The sequence below is a fragment of the Calidris pugnax genome, unplaced genomic scaffold, assembly GCF_001431845.1.
Source record: "Calidris pugnax isolate Ruff unplaced genomic scaffold, ASM143184v1 scaffold225, whole genome shotgun sequence".
NCBI classification, from domain to species: Eukaryota; Metazoa; Chordata; class Aves; order Charadriiformes; family Scolopacidae; genus Calidris; species Calidris pugnax.
In genome coordinates, this window is record NW_015091072.1 from 1,903,722 (window position 1) to 1,921,809 (window position 18,088).

The window sequence follows — 18,088 nt, forward strand, 5'->3', positions numbered from 1 at the left end:
TTTGCAACAGAAATGCTAAATGGATGGTTTAACTCTCATTTTTTCAACACCTAGCAGTGTTGCTGTTAACTTGCACTGCTTGAAACAAGGCTGAAGTCAGAAATCTTGTGTTCTTTTTTCTAACTCTCCCACCAGCATGGAAAATAATTGATATTATTATCAAATAATTGATATACTATTTTCAAATGTTGATTCTTTAAGTTAAGATTCAGGTATTCTACAAATCCTAGCTGATTTTTCAAATAGAAACACAGATATACGTCTTTTGAAGCTTGAGAAGCTTCAAAGCTTCTCAAGGCAAAACAGTCCCAGCTCTCTCAGCCTCTCCTCATATGAAAGTTGCTCTAAGCTCTTAATAATCCTTGTGGCCCTTCTCTGGACTTAATTCTGTATGTCCATGCGTTTCATGTATCAGGGAGCCGAGAAACAGGCACAGTACTCCAGATGTGGTTTCACCAGTGCTGAGTAGAGGGGAAGGTTCATCTCCCTGCCTCCCTGGACCTGCTCATAACATTCAGCCTTTATGTGTGTCTTTATCAATTCCATTCCTCAATGTTTTAAACATAATACTGAAAAACTGGGTGAACTCAGTTACAATGATTAATTCTTTCTTTTCCTTACCAACAATGTTAAAACTTACTTAGGAAAGAACTTGATGAAGAAAAGAAGATCTTAATGGCAATAAAAAACAAAATAATTCCTCCATATTTTGAATCAGAATTCAGCAAGGAGTTTTTCCTGAAAAAGGTAATGTGGCTGAAAACTGGATGAGTTTGTGTTAGGCCTGGTACTGTTTGCCATACTCCCACAAAGACAGTTGTGGATTTGCATCTCAGCCTCAATTTATCTCAAGAAACTATTACAGAGGACAGTTGTGGTAGAATTAATCTTGGGAATTATATGCCCTTTTCAAAGGAAACATATCTTGGAGACGGTATATGTTTATTGAATACAAACTCTATAGATTCCTTACATAAACTTTCGAGATAGTCTGATTCAGAGCAGAAGCTGAACCTCAAGTCTTTTCACTTACCCCTTAAAAACCTCTCTCTGCTAACTAGAAAGGGTATTAGTAAGACTAACCCTCCTGGGTTAAAAGTGGCCTTGGGAACTTTCCTGTTGTAATCTCACAGGATAAATGCTGTAAGTGCATAAAGCATACTCAAAGATGTACTTTGGAATCTGAGGTGTACTATGCATATCTTTTTTTATAGTTACTATAGAATCATAGGATCATAGAATGGTTTGGGTTGGAAGGGACCTTGAAGATCATCAAGTTCCAACCCCCCTGCCATGGGCAGGGACACCTCCCACTAGAGCAGGTTGCTCAAGGCCACTGGACTTGGTACTACTTATTTGATTCCGTTGCAACTCCCCTTTTTTTTTTTTCCCCTTCTTGTTATTTGTTTGTTTGTTTGTTTGTTTGTTTTCTTTTTGTTTGTTGGGGCAAAGAGGGGTGTCCACTGGGCTTTTTTCTAAATGTTTAGTTGGGAGACATAAGCCCTCTTTCTTTCTTTTCTGTAGTTTCCTGATGTGGAAGCACTGTCTATGGAACTTCCTCCAGCTCAAAAAAAGCAAAGTGGGAATTTCCCTCTAGAGCCAATCAAAAAACCCAGTACAGGTAATCTATTGTCTGGCAACATTTCAGTATTTTCTTTGTTGTTTTATCCAGTTGTCTCATTTCATATTGCAGTTAGATTTAAGATTACATTATCTGACCTCATGTATTCCCAGTCATTTTGACGCATGAACTACTTGCACCATAATGGGTATATCTATTCTGATACATGAAGCATACCCAGTAGCACTCTCTAATGTTGACATCCACCAGTCTGGAATAGGCTGTGTAAATTCAGTCTCCCAAAACAAGATGGCCTTTTCCCTGGCCAAAAATTGTGTATCCAAGAGTGTTTTGGGGGAGACTGCTAAGCTGCACAGTCAATACCATACCAGTGTTCTAACAAGTTAACAGTATAGACTAGAATGTTCCAGTATCTGGGAATGTACCTGTTTAATCTACTAATATAAATGTAGTCTATGAGACTTCTATATTTACTGTGTTAAAGGAGCCTTTGCAGCCATCATTGAATGTGGAAGCGCCATAGGGTTTGGATGCAAGGCTGAAGAATTGTGCTGTGAATGAGAAGTGGATACATGCAAAATCCTCAAGCAAAGCTTAAATGGAATAAACAATAGTTAGGGGTCGATGAGCAAGAACCAAGGAGGCCAAGTTTAGAAAAAGGCTAGTATGACTGCAGAAAAAAAAATGGGAATGGAATTCTGAAACTCAGTGGTAAAGAGGGGCAGCTTGGGGACTGGAGCATAAGCAATATGGAATAGGAAACATGCAGTCTAAGGATAGTTTGGAGGATATAGGAGGAAAGCAGTGAATGGATGACGGGAAACAGTGAATGAGTAAACCATCATCTTAGGTTTGAGCTTTACAGCACTGAGAGGAATACTTCAGTTTGGTTTGAAAAGCAGCCCTGACGAGTTGCTGAAATCACATGGTGAAATTAAGACGTACACAGCAAAGAATCATTACCAGGAAAGCAGTCCTCCATGGGGCTTTATCAGACCCCCACTAATTCCCATATTTCCTCTTTTTGCAGTCACCGTATTGCAATCACCAGAAGGCCTGTATTGGATTGTCCATTAGCCCTTTATGGCTTATTGCTCAGTTAGGCAGAGAACAAGAAATTACTAATCACAATTTACACATTTTTGATCCCTATTGCCCAGTGGCACAAAATGCCACGTGCAGAATTTACCTAGCCTTTCATGGTTATGTAGACAGCTTTCAAAGGTTGTCTAAATTAAAGTGCCAAAGACTTTGTGATTATTTTTTTTCATGTGTTTATGAAAATGATGATGATCATGAAAAACACTTGTCACAGTATGCCATTATTTTCCCTTCAGCATCTGAATGTCTCAGTACCATGAGTGATTCCTCACCTTCACCTGGGCTTCCACTGCAGGCTCATTCCGAACAGAATGAAAGTTCCAGCAGCACAACAGGTAAATCTGCCTTCCAGAATGTAGTTTGGAGCAGGTTAATATCTATCTTCTTACAACTTTTGACAAATTATTTACAATAGAACTTTAATCCACCTGGCTCTGCTCAGCTTTCTGAATACATCTGAATGCAAGACAGGCAGAAAAGGAGAGAGGTATAAAGCTAACAGGAGAGATTCTCTCCTCCATCCTAGGAGACTGCTATAACAACATGGGGATGATGGGGGTGGTAGAAGTGCAGACAAAGCCAAGAAGTAATTTCTCTACTAAAAAAAAAAGTTGCACAAGCCAATTTTTCCTGCTCATTAAGGCCTGTAACAGAAGACTAGAACAGAGTTTGCTGTGGTTAAATGAGCTTTGCCATTTAAACATCCCTGTTCAGTTTTGCTTTCCTTGCTACAGCGACTGTCGTTCACTCTGTTTATGCATCTGCTTGTGGTGATCATCAGTCTTCGATGATGACCACTGGAGAGCCATCACTCTGCTTTAGTTAGCCTGAACCTTTGGCTCTCACATAATGCAACACCAGCTGCGCTTTGGCAGTGCATACTTGCAAAATCGTCCTTGCATCCCATAGTCATAGCTTCCCTTCTCCTCTTCCTTCCCCTTCCACACATACTGGTACCCTTTCTTAGTAGTGGGACTTTGCAAGAGCTATTGCCTTTAAACTTGCCAAATTTCCCCTGTTATTTATGCATAATCCGTAGCCCTCGGGGCAGATGGACTCATTTGTACTTCCAGAGCCACAGGGTACCTGATGAAAGGAACAGCAGCTTGAGGGGGTTGGGGTTGGGTGTGTGTGGAGAGAGTTGCCAAAACTACGCTAACTTCTAATGTCAAAGCATAAATATTGCTTACTTTTAAGCAAAACAAGAAATTCTTGTGTTTTTTTTCCTGATGTCTATGCTTAGCTTTTTTTTGTACACTCTGGACCATTTGTGGTGTAGATGGGAAGTGCCTCTCTACCACCTGCAGTTCCGTTATCTGGAAATATGAGAGGAATCAAGAGAAGATACTATTCTCAAATAACATTTCTGCCTCCTCACAATAACTAGCTAACCAGACAGCATTCCAGTTTGCAGTCCAAAATGAAAAAATCCCTAATTCCCTTCTGTACAAAATATTGATCTAGAGGTTGACCTCTGGTGAGAAGAGAGTCACCATAACTGTCTTGTGTTTTCACTTCAGAGGTTAGCAGACTTCATAATAAACTACATGAGTCTTAGGCTATCAAGCAAAAGAAGTTGTATTTAGATCTAAGTTGCCCTGGATATCCCTATGCTCAGCCTGTCTCCATTATGCAGTAGAGCATGGTTCAAAGATGAAAAGATAGCTAAGATCATCTTAACCCCAGAGTCAGAATCATACAGGTCGTCCATATGAAAGAATTGTTGCAGCCAAGACAATAAATCCTGCTTGGAGACAGGGCTCCCTAGTTGGTTGTGGTGGTAGAGTGGGCCTGCACTGGAATTTGTTGTTATATGGACATACAGATTTGACTTGACCAGCCTGTCAGGAGTGTTTCTGCACAACTGATCATTGTGCTGTGAAAGCATACCTTTGGAATAGTAATGTTCTTGATTTCAGTACTTGGGGTTTTGTACCTCCTTTTCTGTTTTCAGTCACTTTCACAGGTGTTTATATCTTCATTGCGAGATCCCACTGAGATGCTTCCAACTAATTCATTCTAATAAGTACTGTACAAATTACTTATTAGTTAAGTTTTAATCCTTGCTACTATTACTAGAGTTTCCTAATTGATCTCTTAAATAAAAATGAGACTAGTTCTTCTGTCCTTGTGCTAATCAAATGCTCTCATAGAAAGTAAAAAATCTTATCTGAACAAGAACTTCAGGATTAGGCTGACTATGATGCTTAGTTTCTCGTGCTTTTGGAAATCTTTTCTTTCCAGACTTAAACAAAGCTGCAAGATCACAAGACATACCCTTTCAACGTAAAGTTCAGAGCCTGTTGGTGAATGCTGCAGGAGAGCCAAGAAAAGAGAAAGTGAAATTACCATCATCCCTTCAGGGGAGAAAACCAAATTCCATACCAAATAAAAAGGTAAAATAACATCTTTTTTGTCAATATTAATGTCCTCTCAGTCATCTCTTTTGCATAAGATCTTCATTCTGGAGCAGTACTGGAAGATATTTTGAATCTGTTTCCTGAAACATAGCGATTGCAATTTATGTAGAAGTTTACTGGCAATTCTAAAAGTACCTTTCCTTTCAACTGTTAGGACAAACTTACATGCCAAAAGCATAGTTCTGCACCAGGCACCCACATGAAAGCTCTGGCTTCCGAAAGAACGGAGCTTCCCCATTCTCCTGAGACAGCTCAATGTCTTAATATGTCTGAAAACTCAAACCAGTATAAATTTTCAGACAATATTCAAAGTGCCTCTTCAGTTTTTACTCAGAATGTCTTTTTGTAATTCTTCTGGATGAGTGGACAGAGGTCAAATGCAGGTTAAGTCACTCTGAACCTAACTTGGTGGCCACCAACTTTCTCTGTTGTCTAATATTTTAATTCTGTTTGCAAAGATAGAGGATCCTGTCGCAGGAAAGGTCAACACATCTTCTCTTGCAACAACAAGACTGCATCTTAGTGGGTTCCACCTCATTCCACCCAGAGTGACACTTGGAGTGCTAAAGGAAGGCTGTACCTATGCAACCACTGTGATCCTGAAGAATGTTGGTGTGAACTTCTCAAGGTCAGTTTGACTTTTTAGTACTTTGGTTTTTAACCGTCCAAATATGCATTGCTTGCTAATTGTCAACCTTTTGATATGATTAACATGAGATAACAAATGGTATTTCTGTATTTGGAATCGTTTGCTAATGACTGACTGGATAGAGGAGTGAAGATAATATTAGAGAAACTTCAGCATTATTTGCTTATTGGTGTTATTAGGAAGATGGAAAGCAGTAAGGAACAGCAGGTCCTGTATGCATAGTCCTGGCCCATTGCAGCTGATTTACTGGTTCTTATTGAAGTTCTCAGGTTCAGGGACCAAAGTCTTTCATGGTAAGCAGTATTACATTTGGCTTTGGGAGATGTTGCTGGATGCTCAAGTCAGACAATCTAAATGGGCACCGGTGTATTCAGGCAGACACAGGTCTTTAGGTGCATTGAGAAACAGCTCCAGTGATGACACTGGGAGCAAGCAGAGGATGAGAATGGAGTAAGGCATTTACTTGTGCATGCATTTCCCTTACTGGCTGTCACCCTACAGTGCATGGGACAAAATAGCACTGCACTGTGTTCCAGCGAGGTGAGGATAAGCTAAGTCCATTTCTAGATCTGCAGTCCAGCAGGTTGTCTCTTCCCTGCACGACAAATGACAGGAAATTATCGTATTTACCCAGCTGCAGTTTAAGGACTATATAAATACAGTGAGAAAATGCTTATGATTGCAATTCTGTGTTAAAATTCCCCTTTTGAGTGACTGCACATATGTTCTTCAGTCACTCCTGCACCAGCACAGTTCCAGTTTTACTTTAGCAGTATTCAGACGGGTGTGCTTATGACCCCTGAACTCCCAGGTGCCACACATGGGACAGAAGAGGGCAAAGCATATTCCTCCCCCTCAGTTTGCTCAACAGCCCTTGCCTTAGCTGTGCTACGTGTGCCTCACTTTTTAGCTTAAAGGAGAGCCTGCAACAATGGTTTCTAAATCCTTACAGCCTCTGAGCTCCACCTAAGCTTTGTCACTTCAAAATAGCTTCATTTCAATGGTTATAATCCCACCAGATGGTTTCAAGAATCGCAGTACTTGGTGTAAAACTTTCACTTCAGATGGCTCAAAAGCCCCACCGCCAAAACTAAGCTTTGTAAATTCCTGTGTTCTAAGATAGCTATTCCCATCAAAGTTTTTAAATGTCAGCCTCTCACTCCCACCTATCCCCAGTTACCAACTGCAGCTGGAGAGGTTTTTAGGTTTATTTAGCAGTTAACTGAAAGCTGCTGTTTAGACCAACCTCATCCATTTGTCCTTATGGACAGTTATATACTGTTTTTCAGAAATTTAGAGTAAGCCAGGCTCAGACCACCCCTGGGTCTTTTTTCTGCTAGACCCACAGGTCCCAGGAGAGGGAGGCTAAGGAAAGCATGGAAATAAACATCCTACTGTCATATTGATCTAGGTTGTTCAAAAGCTGGTTCCTCTTCTTAGCACTGGTCTTTTCCTGCAATTTTAGTGCTAGATAAGGAAAATAGTTAAGGAGGGCATTAAACATTCTTGGGCTTAAATGTGCAAGTCTCATGGCCCTGATCTGCTGCAGCTTCTGGATGCTGTTTCTTGGAGCACTCTTCACATGTGCAAACTTCCCTCTTCTGGATGCAGGTGACCTACAGTTTGAGGCCCTCTTTAAGAAGGGAGTCAAGAGAGGTGTCACAGTGAGACCATGTCAGCAGTCACAGCATCCCTTTACTATGGCACCACTGTGCTGGAATGAAATAAACATAAACATTTATGTCTGACATTTGTTGTTCCTCCTCCTTGGGTAGCTAATTATTATTAAAAGAGGAGCTCACAGGAGACTACTTACCCTGCTGGGATCATCATGATCTCTTGTGAGTACTCAGCCAGCTAGGCACCTTAGAAATCTTTTCAAGACCAGCTGAGCGACCACTGTGCAGCTTCTTCCATCAGGATACCAGAGATTTTAATTTTTTAAAAAATGAGCCTAGTTAGAACCATTTTTTCCTTTAATGCACATTAAAGCATCATGGTGCATGCCATGATAAATCAGCAGATCACACACCAACATTCTAAACCTCAAGCTGTGCACATTATTTATTTTTTTTCCATGCCAGGGTGCTGTATGTAGAATCTCACAGAAAATACCACCCTGATTCTGATAAATCCAGCTTATCTTGTAAGTCTTTTACTTGATGCTTTGAGAGGAGAGCTAAGTGACTAACTAGCTGCTGAATGACAGCAGAATGTGCTGAGGGCAGGGCCAATGGTGGACAGGGCCAATGGTGGACAAATCTGAGCTATGTCTGCCTCATGCTAAAGCTAAAACTTGGTGTGACAGGATCACTAGTTAACTATGTGACTTCCAAACTGTCCATACCATAGCATGAACTTGTTGGAACGTCCTATGTTTCTCATAACAGCCAGCACTCTAGGGAAAGTGGAGGAATTCCAGTTTGTAAGTCTGCCAGAACTTTCCATAAGATGGAGCCATATACTAGGAATGCCTCCTCTACTGCCTTTCCTTTAACAGCTTCTGGTGCAAGTGCGTGCCAGCAACTGTTCTTCAGGTGGAAATGAAAAACCACAGGATAAAGTCCAGAGCCATGCAAAAGTAGAGGTCATATCTGCTCTTTAGATCTTTAGGGATCTTAACAGTGGAAGCTGTGTGCACAAAAGGACTGCACAGATGTGAAACAATCAGTGAGATATGAAGTGAAACTACTGCCTTAGTGGGTACCGTGAAATTGAAGAAGATTTATACAAAATTTATACCAGAATCATGCCTTCTGCAATAGAATAATATCAAAGGACATTAAATAAAGATCATTAAGGACTTCTGGGTATACAACACACAGGTGTTTGCCAAGAAGATGTAATTTGTACTTCAGCTTCCTTTGTGTATGTAGGCTTAGATGCTGGTGTTTCACGTTCTGTTGTAATGAGCAGCATAACAAGCTCTTTGGCCCATTAATCTGCTCCTTTGGGATTTTTTTTTTTTTGTTGCAAACCTGAGCCTTGGCAAGAAGCTCAGGAATACCATTGTAGCCCGAGTTGTACATTGTGATGGGAGGGACAAGCTAGGAAGTTCTGCTGTCATTTGCAGAAGTGGAGGAAGAGCAGATGGCCTGCTTCCCAGCAGTGCCTTCTGCCCACCTGGAACAGTTTCTGGCAAACTGATTCCCTTTGGCAAGAAGCTCAGGAATACCATTGTAGCCCGAGTTGTACATTGTGATGGGAGGGACAAGCTAGGAAGTTCTGCTGTCATTTGCAGAAGTGGAGGAAGAGCAGATGGCCTGCTTCCCAGCAGTGCCTTCTGCCCACCTGGAACAGTTTCTGGCAAACTGATTCCCTTCTCTTTCTGACAGGTTTCGGGTGAAGCAACCACCTCCACACACAGGACTGAGAGTGATGTACACACCAGGACCTGTAAGTTACACTGAAGATCTTTTGGTTTTTGCTCGACTCAGCTGGCCCCTCAGGCCATCTTGGGGTCCTCTAGGACCAGCTGCCTGAGAATAGAGCTGGCAGGGTACATGATTTGTTTAAGTGATTTGAAGTGATGCTGCCTTTAACCAAGCACCCTGCGTGCTCCAAATCTCAGAGCCTGCACCCAGAAACATGTTAAGTTCAGTGGACAACAGCCGGTCAAGATCTGAGGTTAAAGAGAGCTTTTTTGAAGCAAAAAGGATACTCTCTGTATCTGAGTTTTCCTACATTTAGGGTACTTTTTATATCTCTGCTATCTTACACCTAGACTTTATCTCCTGTCCTAATATCTTCAAGAGCTGAACCTAGTAAACTCTTGCCTCAACCATTTCTTCCCTGCTTGCAACTATTCTCCACTTTAAGTCTTCATCTAGTAAAGCACCATGGCACGTGAAATTGTTCCCATTAAGTAGGAAGCTTTCAGGCTTTCTGCTTCTGTTCAGTCTCTCTTTTCACTTGTGTGTTGTATCTGAATAAATACTGTGCTGGCCAGTATCCCTGCAGCATCCAGATAATAGCAGGCAATATTCTTGCTAGTGCTTTTCCAGGCATGGAATCAAGAAGCAATGACTTGTGCAAGGAGACGGTGCCAGAATGCAAGTTAAATCTCCTTGCCCAGAGCCCTAGCTGCAACTTGGTATTTAAAATCATAGAATAGTTTGGGTTAGAAGGGACCTTTAAAGGTCATCTAATCCCCTGCAACGAGCAGGGACATCTTCAACTAGATCGGGTTGCTCAGAGCCCTGTTCAACCTGACCTTTAATGTTTCCAGGGATGGTGCATCTACTACTTCTCTGGGCAACCTGTTCCAGTGTCTCACCACCATCATCATAAAAAATTTTCTCCTTGTATCTGATCTAAATCTACCCTACTGTAGTTTAAATTACCCTTTGTTCTGTCACAACAAGCCTTGCTAAAAAGTTTGTCACCATCTTTCTTATAAGCCCGATTTAAGTACTGGAAGGCCGCTATAAGGTCTCCCCAGAGCCTTCTCTTCTCCAGGGTGAACAACCCCTCTCTCTCAGTCTGTCTTCATAGGGGGGGTGCTCCAGTCATCTGATCATCTTTGTGGCCCTCCTCTGGAACCCCTCCAATAGGTCCATATCTTTCCTGTGCTGAGGACCCCAGAGCTGGACACAGTACTCCACATGGGGTCTCACCAGAGAAGAGTAGAGGGGCAGAATCACCTCCCTTGAGGTGCTTTTGATGCAGCCCAGGATACAGTCAGCACACGTTGCTGGCTCATGTCCAGCTTTTCATCCACCAGTATCCCTAAGTCCTTCTCTGCAGGTCTGCTGTCAATTCCTTCATTCCTGGCCATATTGATACTGGGGGTTGCCTCTACCCAGGTGCAGGTCCCTGCACTTGGCCTTGTTGAACCTCCTGAGGCTCACATAGGAACGCTTCTTGAGCTTGTCCAGCTCCCTCTGGGTGGCATCCTGTTCCTCAGGCGTGTCAACCATACTACTCAGCTTGGTGCCATCTGCAAACTTGCTGAGAATGCATTTGATCCCACTGTCTATGTCATGATGAAAATACTAAACAGTACTGGTCCCAATTTGGACCCCTGAGGGGACACCACTTGTCACCAATCTCCATCTGGACATTGAGCCATTGACCAATTCCTTATCCACTGAACAGTCCACCCAACAAATCCATATGTCTCCAATTTAGAGAGAAGGATGTTGTGGGGGACTGTTAAAGGCCTTACAGAAGTCCAGACAGATAGCAGAAATAATTTCCATTCTTTTTTCCTCTCCACACATTCATCCCTTTTATATCTCCCTTTTCTCCCTATCTCTATGTTCTTTTTAGAATAGAATGAAATAAAGTATCATATTTCAGTTGGAAGGGACCTACAATGATCGTGTAGTCCAACTGCCTGACAACTTCAGGGCTGACTAAAAGTTAAAGCATAGTATTAAGGGCACTGTCCAAATGCTTCTTAAACACTGACAGACTTGGGGCATCAACCACCTCTCTTTTTGGTTCTCCTCTCAGCTATCCCAATTCCCCTTTTATTTCTGGAACCTAAAAGGAAATTTAAGGAGAAAAAATGCAGAGACCTGGCAGTTTTCTTTCAATTCATGGGGAGGCACTGAATGTCTTTCAATTCAATGTGAAGAGACACTCTTTTGTACAGACCTTTCTAGTGAATCAGATACTGGGTAATTGGCAGCACAATCACATGTGGTGGGCATGAAGTCTTTAGTTTCATCAAACACGCAGAACAAGAACCAGCTCCAAGGACTGCTGGAGGGGACTATGTATGAAACATGCACATTACCTGTGAGTAATCCTCTGTCTCTCCCAGGTGGCAGCAGGCTTGCAAGTTGAACTGGAGATAGAGATTTTTGCCATGGTATTTGGAGGGGAAGATACTAGTGGCCTTGAAGAAATTTCCCATGATATTGAAATATTAACAGAAACAGAGACTCTCCTCCTGCCTGTGAGAGCAAATATCCTTTGTTGTGTTACTTCTCATACACACCTTCTAGCATCAACCCTGGGGACCGTCCACCTGTCTGGAGCCTTAAACATCATTTCCAGTAGCAAGCTTTTCTGTCCTTTTCAGAAACATACAAATGGGTGTTTTCAAAAGCACAACAAATGAGCACTTTAAGATTCTGACACTGAAAGCAATTTACATCAGAGTAACAAGGTTTTGAAAAGTGGGGAAAGGAAGAATGGTAAGCTCAGAAAGACATGGCTTTTAAAAAAATAAATGAAAATAATAGAATCTCTTTTCCCACCACCCCTGATGGAAATCCTTAACATATTTTTGAACCTATCTGGTGGTACAGCCTCATGGGCAACAAAATCATGGATACTATACAGACAAATGAGACAATCCCTCTCTCAGCAGAGGCACAAGCACAGAAGTGCATGAATGCTGCCAGAATCAAGCCCAGTTCAGTGGGCTTTTAATTGAGGGCAGAGGTAGAGTAAAAGAAAACAGCAAAGTCAAGAACTATTATTTCTCTTTCCCTTGTACTCCAGAACCTATAGTTATTTTTTTAGATAAAATTACAGGCTGATTTTTAAGAGCAAGTTCAGAAGAATGTGTGAAGTTCTGCTTGACTTTTAATCAAATTTACACTTAAACTACAAGAAGAGGTCTTCTGGAAACCTATACAAGAAGCAGTGAGGCAAGGTGTGTCCAAACACCAGAAACTCCACTCCTGGTAAGGGCCACCCTTACCAAAGAAAGAACAACTTCAGGGTCCTCTGAGACTGAGCAGAGCACTAGCTAAGAGCAACTCCATCGAGGTCTTATATGCTCTGGAAGTGTCATTTAAACTCCTTAAATTTACGTCATAATGACCCAAACAAGGCTTTCATAACCATTATTGTGGAGCTGCACTAGCCAGGACTGGTGGCACAGCAGCAAAACCAGCCCCTGTTCTGTTTCCACTCACCCAGTCCTCAGGCACACAGTTGCAGACCAGCTTCCAAAACCTGTGCTCTTCCCCAATATTTTACCTGGTCTTTAATCTTTGCGGCAGTAGTCGAGATTCAAATTGTATCACGGCCTTATTTCCAGAATTCATTCCTGCCTCCACACATATTAGTTAGATAAATGTGCAGAAATGATTAGATCCTTAACATGATATTCCACCTGTGTTAACCAGTGACATTTATGAGTGCCGCCCACAAGGATACCCCCAGGGTGGGATGGCAGCAACAGTCCGGGCAGTTCCTACAAGCTCCAAGCCACAGTTCCGGATTACACTCCCCCGAAAGCTTTCTAGTTAAAGTAAGTACTGGATGCAGTCATACCAGCTGTGAATTAAAGTATGGTTGTTTTACCTCCTCTGGGCTCCTGATCCGTATCAACGGCAAATGTCACGCACGCATCACACAGACATGACTAATTAAGACAAGGAGAGGGAAGCAGTGGATGACATTAACCAAAGGATTCACTGCAAGAGATTTACAGATTACTACAGCTGCTCAGGTCACAGCAGGGCCTCCCCAGTCCTGTCCCAAATCCTTCACTGAACTGTCTCCGCATTAAACAAGTCGTCGAGCCTCCCGGCAGCAGGAGGCTGGATTTATTGCAGTTAAGCCCTAATAAATCAGCCTCTCTTTAACACTCTTCACTTTCTAAAACCACATCTTACTTCTGACCCTTTGACCCTGAACGCAAGTCTAATAAGGGGCAGGAGTCTTACAGGCAGACAAGGCAACCTTAATGTGACAAGTTCAAGCACACACAACCCTCTGCATGCCTTGTTTCATACAGCACGTTTCTGTAACCTTACAGAATCAGACTGTATGGAGAATGGGTAAGTTCTTCCCTGCCAACAAGAAAGCCCTATTGGGAATTTCTCCTCAAACCACCAGGCAACATGTTTAACATTAGGCTGGTGTTTCATCTCGCCCATATCAGCTCAGGCACTCCACAATACAATCGATGGTGACAGTTCATAAACAGGAACCCTAGGGATGTTTCTTCTCTCCTCAGCTCAAGGGTCCCCATTTGCCTCCTGTGTATAACACTGACATCATCTTTTTCTTTCAACTTTAACATCTGTAAGTCTGCCATGTTATCTTACAAGTCAGTAAAAGAAATCCCAGCTGTATCTCATTTCCTCTCCTCTGGAGAAAAAAAAAGAGACCACATCAGTCAGTTCTCAAAAGAAACTTCTTGGGGAGACATGCACCTCTGACTGCTGCCTCTGCTCTAGGACTGCCCAGAGTACAGCAAACATAGGGTGATTTTTTTCCTGTTTAAATATCTTCTTCCCTTTTCCAGTGTGGAATTTTACCCCCAGAGTAACGTGCAATTATAGTCTAGAAGAACACCAAATTTAATGCCTTCCAGTTTAGGGGCTTACAGTGTGAAGCTCATCAGTGAAGGCAATTCGTACAAACTTCTCTCACTTCGTGTTGAAATGGAAGAGAAGTACTTACCCAGTCAGCTCACATTTCAGTGAGACACCCTCATCCCAACAGAAATTCTGACCATTAGAGGGTCCAAGTGGAGAAAAATTAACTACATGATACTCTCCTCTCACGTGGCTAATCCAGCTAATCACAGTTGTTATTCCCAGAGCCAAATTGCCCTTCTGTTCTGACAAAGTCTTTTTCTGAAATGATAATTCCTCCTGAAGCTGACTACAGCTACCCTGAGCTACCCAAGCAACTGTACCAAGTGCCTCTTAAAATATTCCTCCCCATAAAATCTCCTGGATTCAAAACCATATCCATCACAAACATGTCAAGGAACTCTGGACTGGTTCGTTTAGTATCACAAAACATGAAATACTGACACTCCTAGGTTAACTCCTGTATTTGGTTAAATAGTCTTGTTCAACTATCCAGAATAGAAACAGTTAAGTCTTTGCAGAGGCTCTGTGACAAATTTTTTAAGTTCATATCACCTTTCCCAGGTGCTTATCACCAGAGCCAATGATTCTTTCACTGAAACCTAGAAACTTCCCTGCAATTAGACTGGATCACAAATATGCCACACCTCCTAGTAGAGACCAACAAGCAAAAAATCACTGATGAAGCATCACCTGACCAAACGTAGCCATGTATCTCATGTATAATTTCTCAATTATTTCTCATATTTAAAAACATTTCACAAAGATTCTCTTAATATACTCAAATTTAAGTATCTCATAGGAAGCTGCTCATGAAAGCCTTCAGTATTCTAAGTAGATTGCCCATCCTGAAATCACGGTCATAATTTTTATGCCACCCCATTTGTGAAATAAAAGCAAACAATCTAGCTGAAGCCCATGCAAGAACCTTTTCTCGTGTTCCCTTCCAAGAGCAAGAGTCCTACTGAAAGAGTTCTACAGCCTGTAGCAATCCCACTGCTCACACAACACTTGCAAAGAATCTGGACATAATTACTGGGTTTTCTTCAACCACTGTACAAAGGTAGAGTTGGGGTTTGGGATTGTTTTTTTTCTTTCCTTTCATGTTAATTTTCTCTCCTCTTTCACTACAGGTCAGAGCCCTAAAAGAATAACATGAAGATCAGCAATACCGAAATACCTGAATTGTAGCCCAATGTTATGGAAATATCCCAATGTTGAGTTTTTCATTTATTTAATCAGATTAACATGAATAAATATTTTGGCTGTCCCCTATTAATGGGAAAAGTGGTCCAAAAGTTGCAGAGCTTTCTGACGTGGCAGTCTGAAGCACAGACAGTGGAAAGATTACTGTATTTCAATCTGTGTTTGATACTCTGCATTTCGGAAGAGTGCTGAATGGTTCTTGATAGGTTTATTTTGGTTTTAAAAGGGGTTTGGTTTCTATAATCTGTGCTGAGGTATCTGAAATCTTTTTTAAATACTGACCATGCAGCAGGCTTCACTGAAGTCATCTGGGATTCTTCAAAAAAGAGCTGCTGATCTGCTCTGGTCTTCTCATTCTTAAGTTTCTGTTTGCTTTCACAATCATAGGCTTAACTTTCTGTGCAATCACCCATTTTTAATTAGCTGCAGACATCAGATGGTGATTACGAGTACACATGTGATTATGTCACACGAGACAGAGAGGGATTGACAGAGGGTTTCTGTGTATCTTCTCTTATTCACTATCAGACATGATCATTTTCAAATGCTCATCTGCACTTCTCCATAGTAGAAGACTGGGCCACTTAGAGATGGCCTTTTTTCCTGTCTTTGTTCCTACTTAACACAGTAGTGACTAAAAGAAACATCTCAGCCTCTTTGTGAGATACCATTAATTTGTAAATCCAAGTGCACTTCCACTTTCTTTTTATTAATTCATTTCCAAAGCGGTGTTTCCTGTGCCTCATCCTTCTTCCAGGATGTGATATCCCAAGAGATGGGGAATTTTCCTTGATACATGCAGATGACTTGTTCTCTCAATGCTTTACAATGACTCAGAATCCCATGATTGGGAATTAAATAATAGCTTTTGCCAGCATGAAATATGAATGCCAGTTTTGGACTCTCCCATCCCCACTGTGAGACACATATTGTAAGGATACCTATTTTAAACAAAGCCCGCCTATCACATTTTAAGTTAGCCTTGTATTTGCAAGTGCTTTCCTGCTCACATTTGTAAATCTACGGGATTTCACCTTAGAAAGGGCAAGGTGAAGTACCCAAAGATATCAGAATACTAATGTATTGGTATACTGTTGGAACAGGATAGACCTCTTCCATTTAAAGCATATGCTGAGCTCCTCAGTAGCCATCTGAGTACTGCACTGGTGTCTTCCACTGTCCCACCAGCCATGACTGCTGTCATCAGCTCTTTTGGGTCAGACTGGACCTATATAACCAAAGCTGAAAGCCAGCTCAGGAGGGTACCAGAACAGATACCCACCTGTGGTCATTAAGCCCTACCCACAGATGAGAAAACACCCCAAGCAGCAGTGTCAAACTTGATCCAGGATTCTCCAACAGCAATGATTTTGCTACCAACTCTGCTGATTTCTGCCCTGATGCTTTTCAGTTTTTTCAGTTTTCAGCAGACACAGCCAGGAGTCCTACATCAGTCTACTTTGGGAGTACATTCTGGGCACTAAGGCAATCCACTGTTGCTGGTACAGACTGGTCACAGGTGCTACAAATCAGGGAACCTGAAGGAAAGTTCAGTGGGGAAGCCTGTGTCAGCACCTGTGGAGAGAGGACAACCATTTTCCACCACCTCAAAGACCTTTTCTTCCAAGGATTCTTCCTAAATCCCAGTGACAGCAAACAGAGACAAATGTGAAGGAATTCCAACTCTTCCGACTTGTATCAAAGGAGACATCCTGTCATCATCACGAGATACTGACTCTGCATCCTGAGTCACTCTTCTATACCACCATCTACATCCTTGTCATCAGTTCCTGAGTTCATTTGCACCTGTGGCTGTATTTTTTCCTCCCAGGCCTCCCAGAGGATGACCAAACAGCAGCTCATTACTTAAGTTCTAAAACAGTTATCTCCTTGGTGTTGAGGTAAGCAGAGCATATCACACAGAGGTGTAGGAGTCAGCCTTCCCCTTTTGGTACCTCTCCCCTCAGTCATCACAGCTGAAGGTGCACTGTGGTGTCATGAGCCACCCCTCCATTTGCAACACTTTTGTTTCCCCAGCAGGCTAGCCCATTTCAGCAGCAGCTGAGGTGGATACAAGAGGTCAACTGAGGTTACCAACACAATTCATCATCCTGCAATGCCTCCTCTCCCCCCACTGCAGTAATCCCTCTTAGGAGGGTCTCCTTCAGGAGGAGTAACAGAATAAAACACAAGATGGAACAGAACACAACAAGATGGAACAGATCAGAATAGAGTAGGTCAGGATGGAGACATGTTTGAGTGGAGCTGTTTGACCACAAGTTTCATCCCTATCTGGACAAACAGAAATTTATAGAGGCACCCTGAAACAACTGGCAGAGCTATATGAAGATTGCTACTTCCATAAAGAGTCTGGAATTACAGTATGAAGTGCTGCTGGAAAAAAAACCCAGGCCCCTGACAAAGTTATTTGCTAACAACAGTTACTGTAAGAGGTGTGGTTATTACACCCGAGGTGCTGCAAAAAGATTGACCAACTGAACTGTCTGCCTTGTGCATAATTGCTAGTAATAGAGAACTTAAGTCAAAGACAGTAGTCAGTAACAGCTGGGAAGCAATTAAAAATCCCTATGAAGATTGGGTTAGAAACAAGTCCAGCTTTGAGTACCTGTTCAGACACATAAGTCCAACAATCACCAAAGTACCCAGATGCAGCCCCCACCACATCCACCAAACCTGTGGTTACAGGTGAAAAAGACAGCATGTACTACAAACTAATAACTTACCAACAGCAGAAGAGACTTGCTGGCTTTATCCTGCCCCACTGCCCCAGCTGTGAAAATAAGTCATTTTATCTGATACAGGACAAGTACAACATTGCAAC

At 42.0% G+C, this 18,088-nt stretch overlaps 1 protein-coding gene across 1 annotated transcript in view; it reads left to right on the top strand.

Annotated features, from left to right (window-relative positions):
- The window catches only part of SPAG17 (sperm associated antigen 17), a 116,572-nt gene extending 101,245 nt beyond the window's left edge, over positions 1-15,327 (top strand). The window contains exons 47-52 of the mRNA XM_014957087.1: positions 4,928-5,079; positions 5,562-5,731; positions 9,088-9,148; positions 11,523-11,667; positions 12,828-12,965; positions 15,174-15,327. Coding sequence (XP_014812573.1) covers positions 4,928-5,079; positions 5,562-5,731; positions 9,088-9,148; positions 11,523-11,667; positions 12,828-12,964 — 665 coding nt within the window. The 3' untranslated portion in view covers position 12,965; positions 15,174-15,327. The remainder of the gene's footprint in view (positions 1-4,927; positions 5,080-5,561; positions 5,732-9,087; positions 9,149-11,522; positions 11,668-12,827; positions 12,966-15,173) is intronic.
- Positions 15,328-18,088: the final 2,761 nt, after the last annotated feature.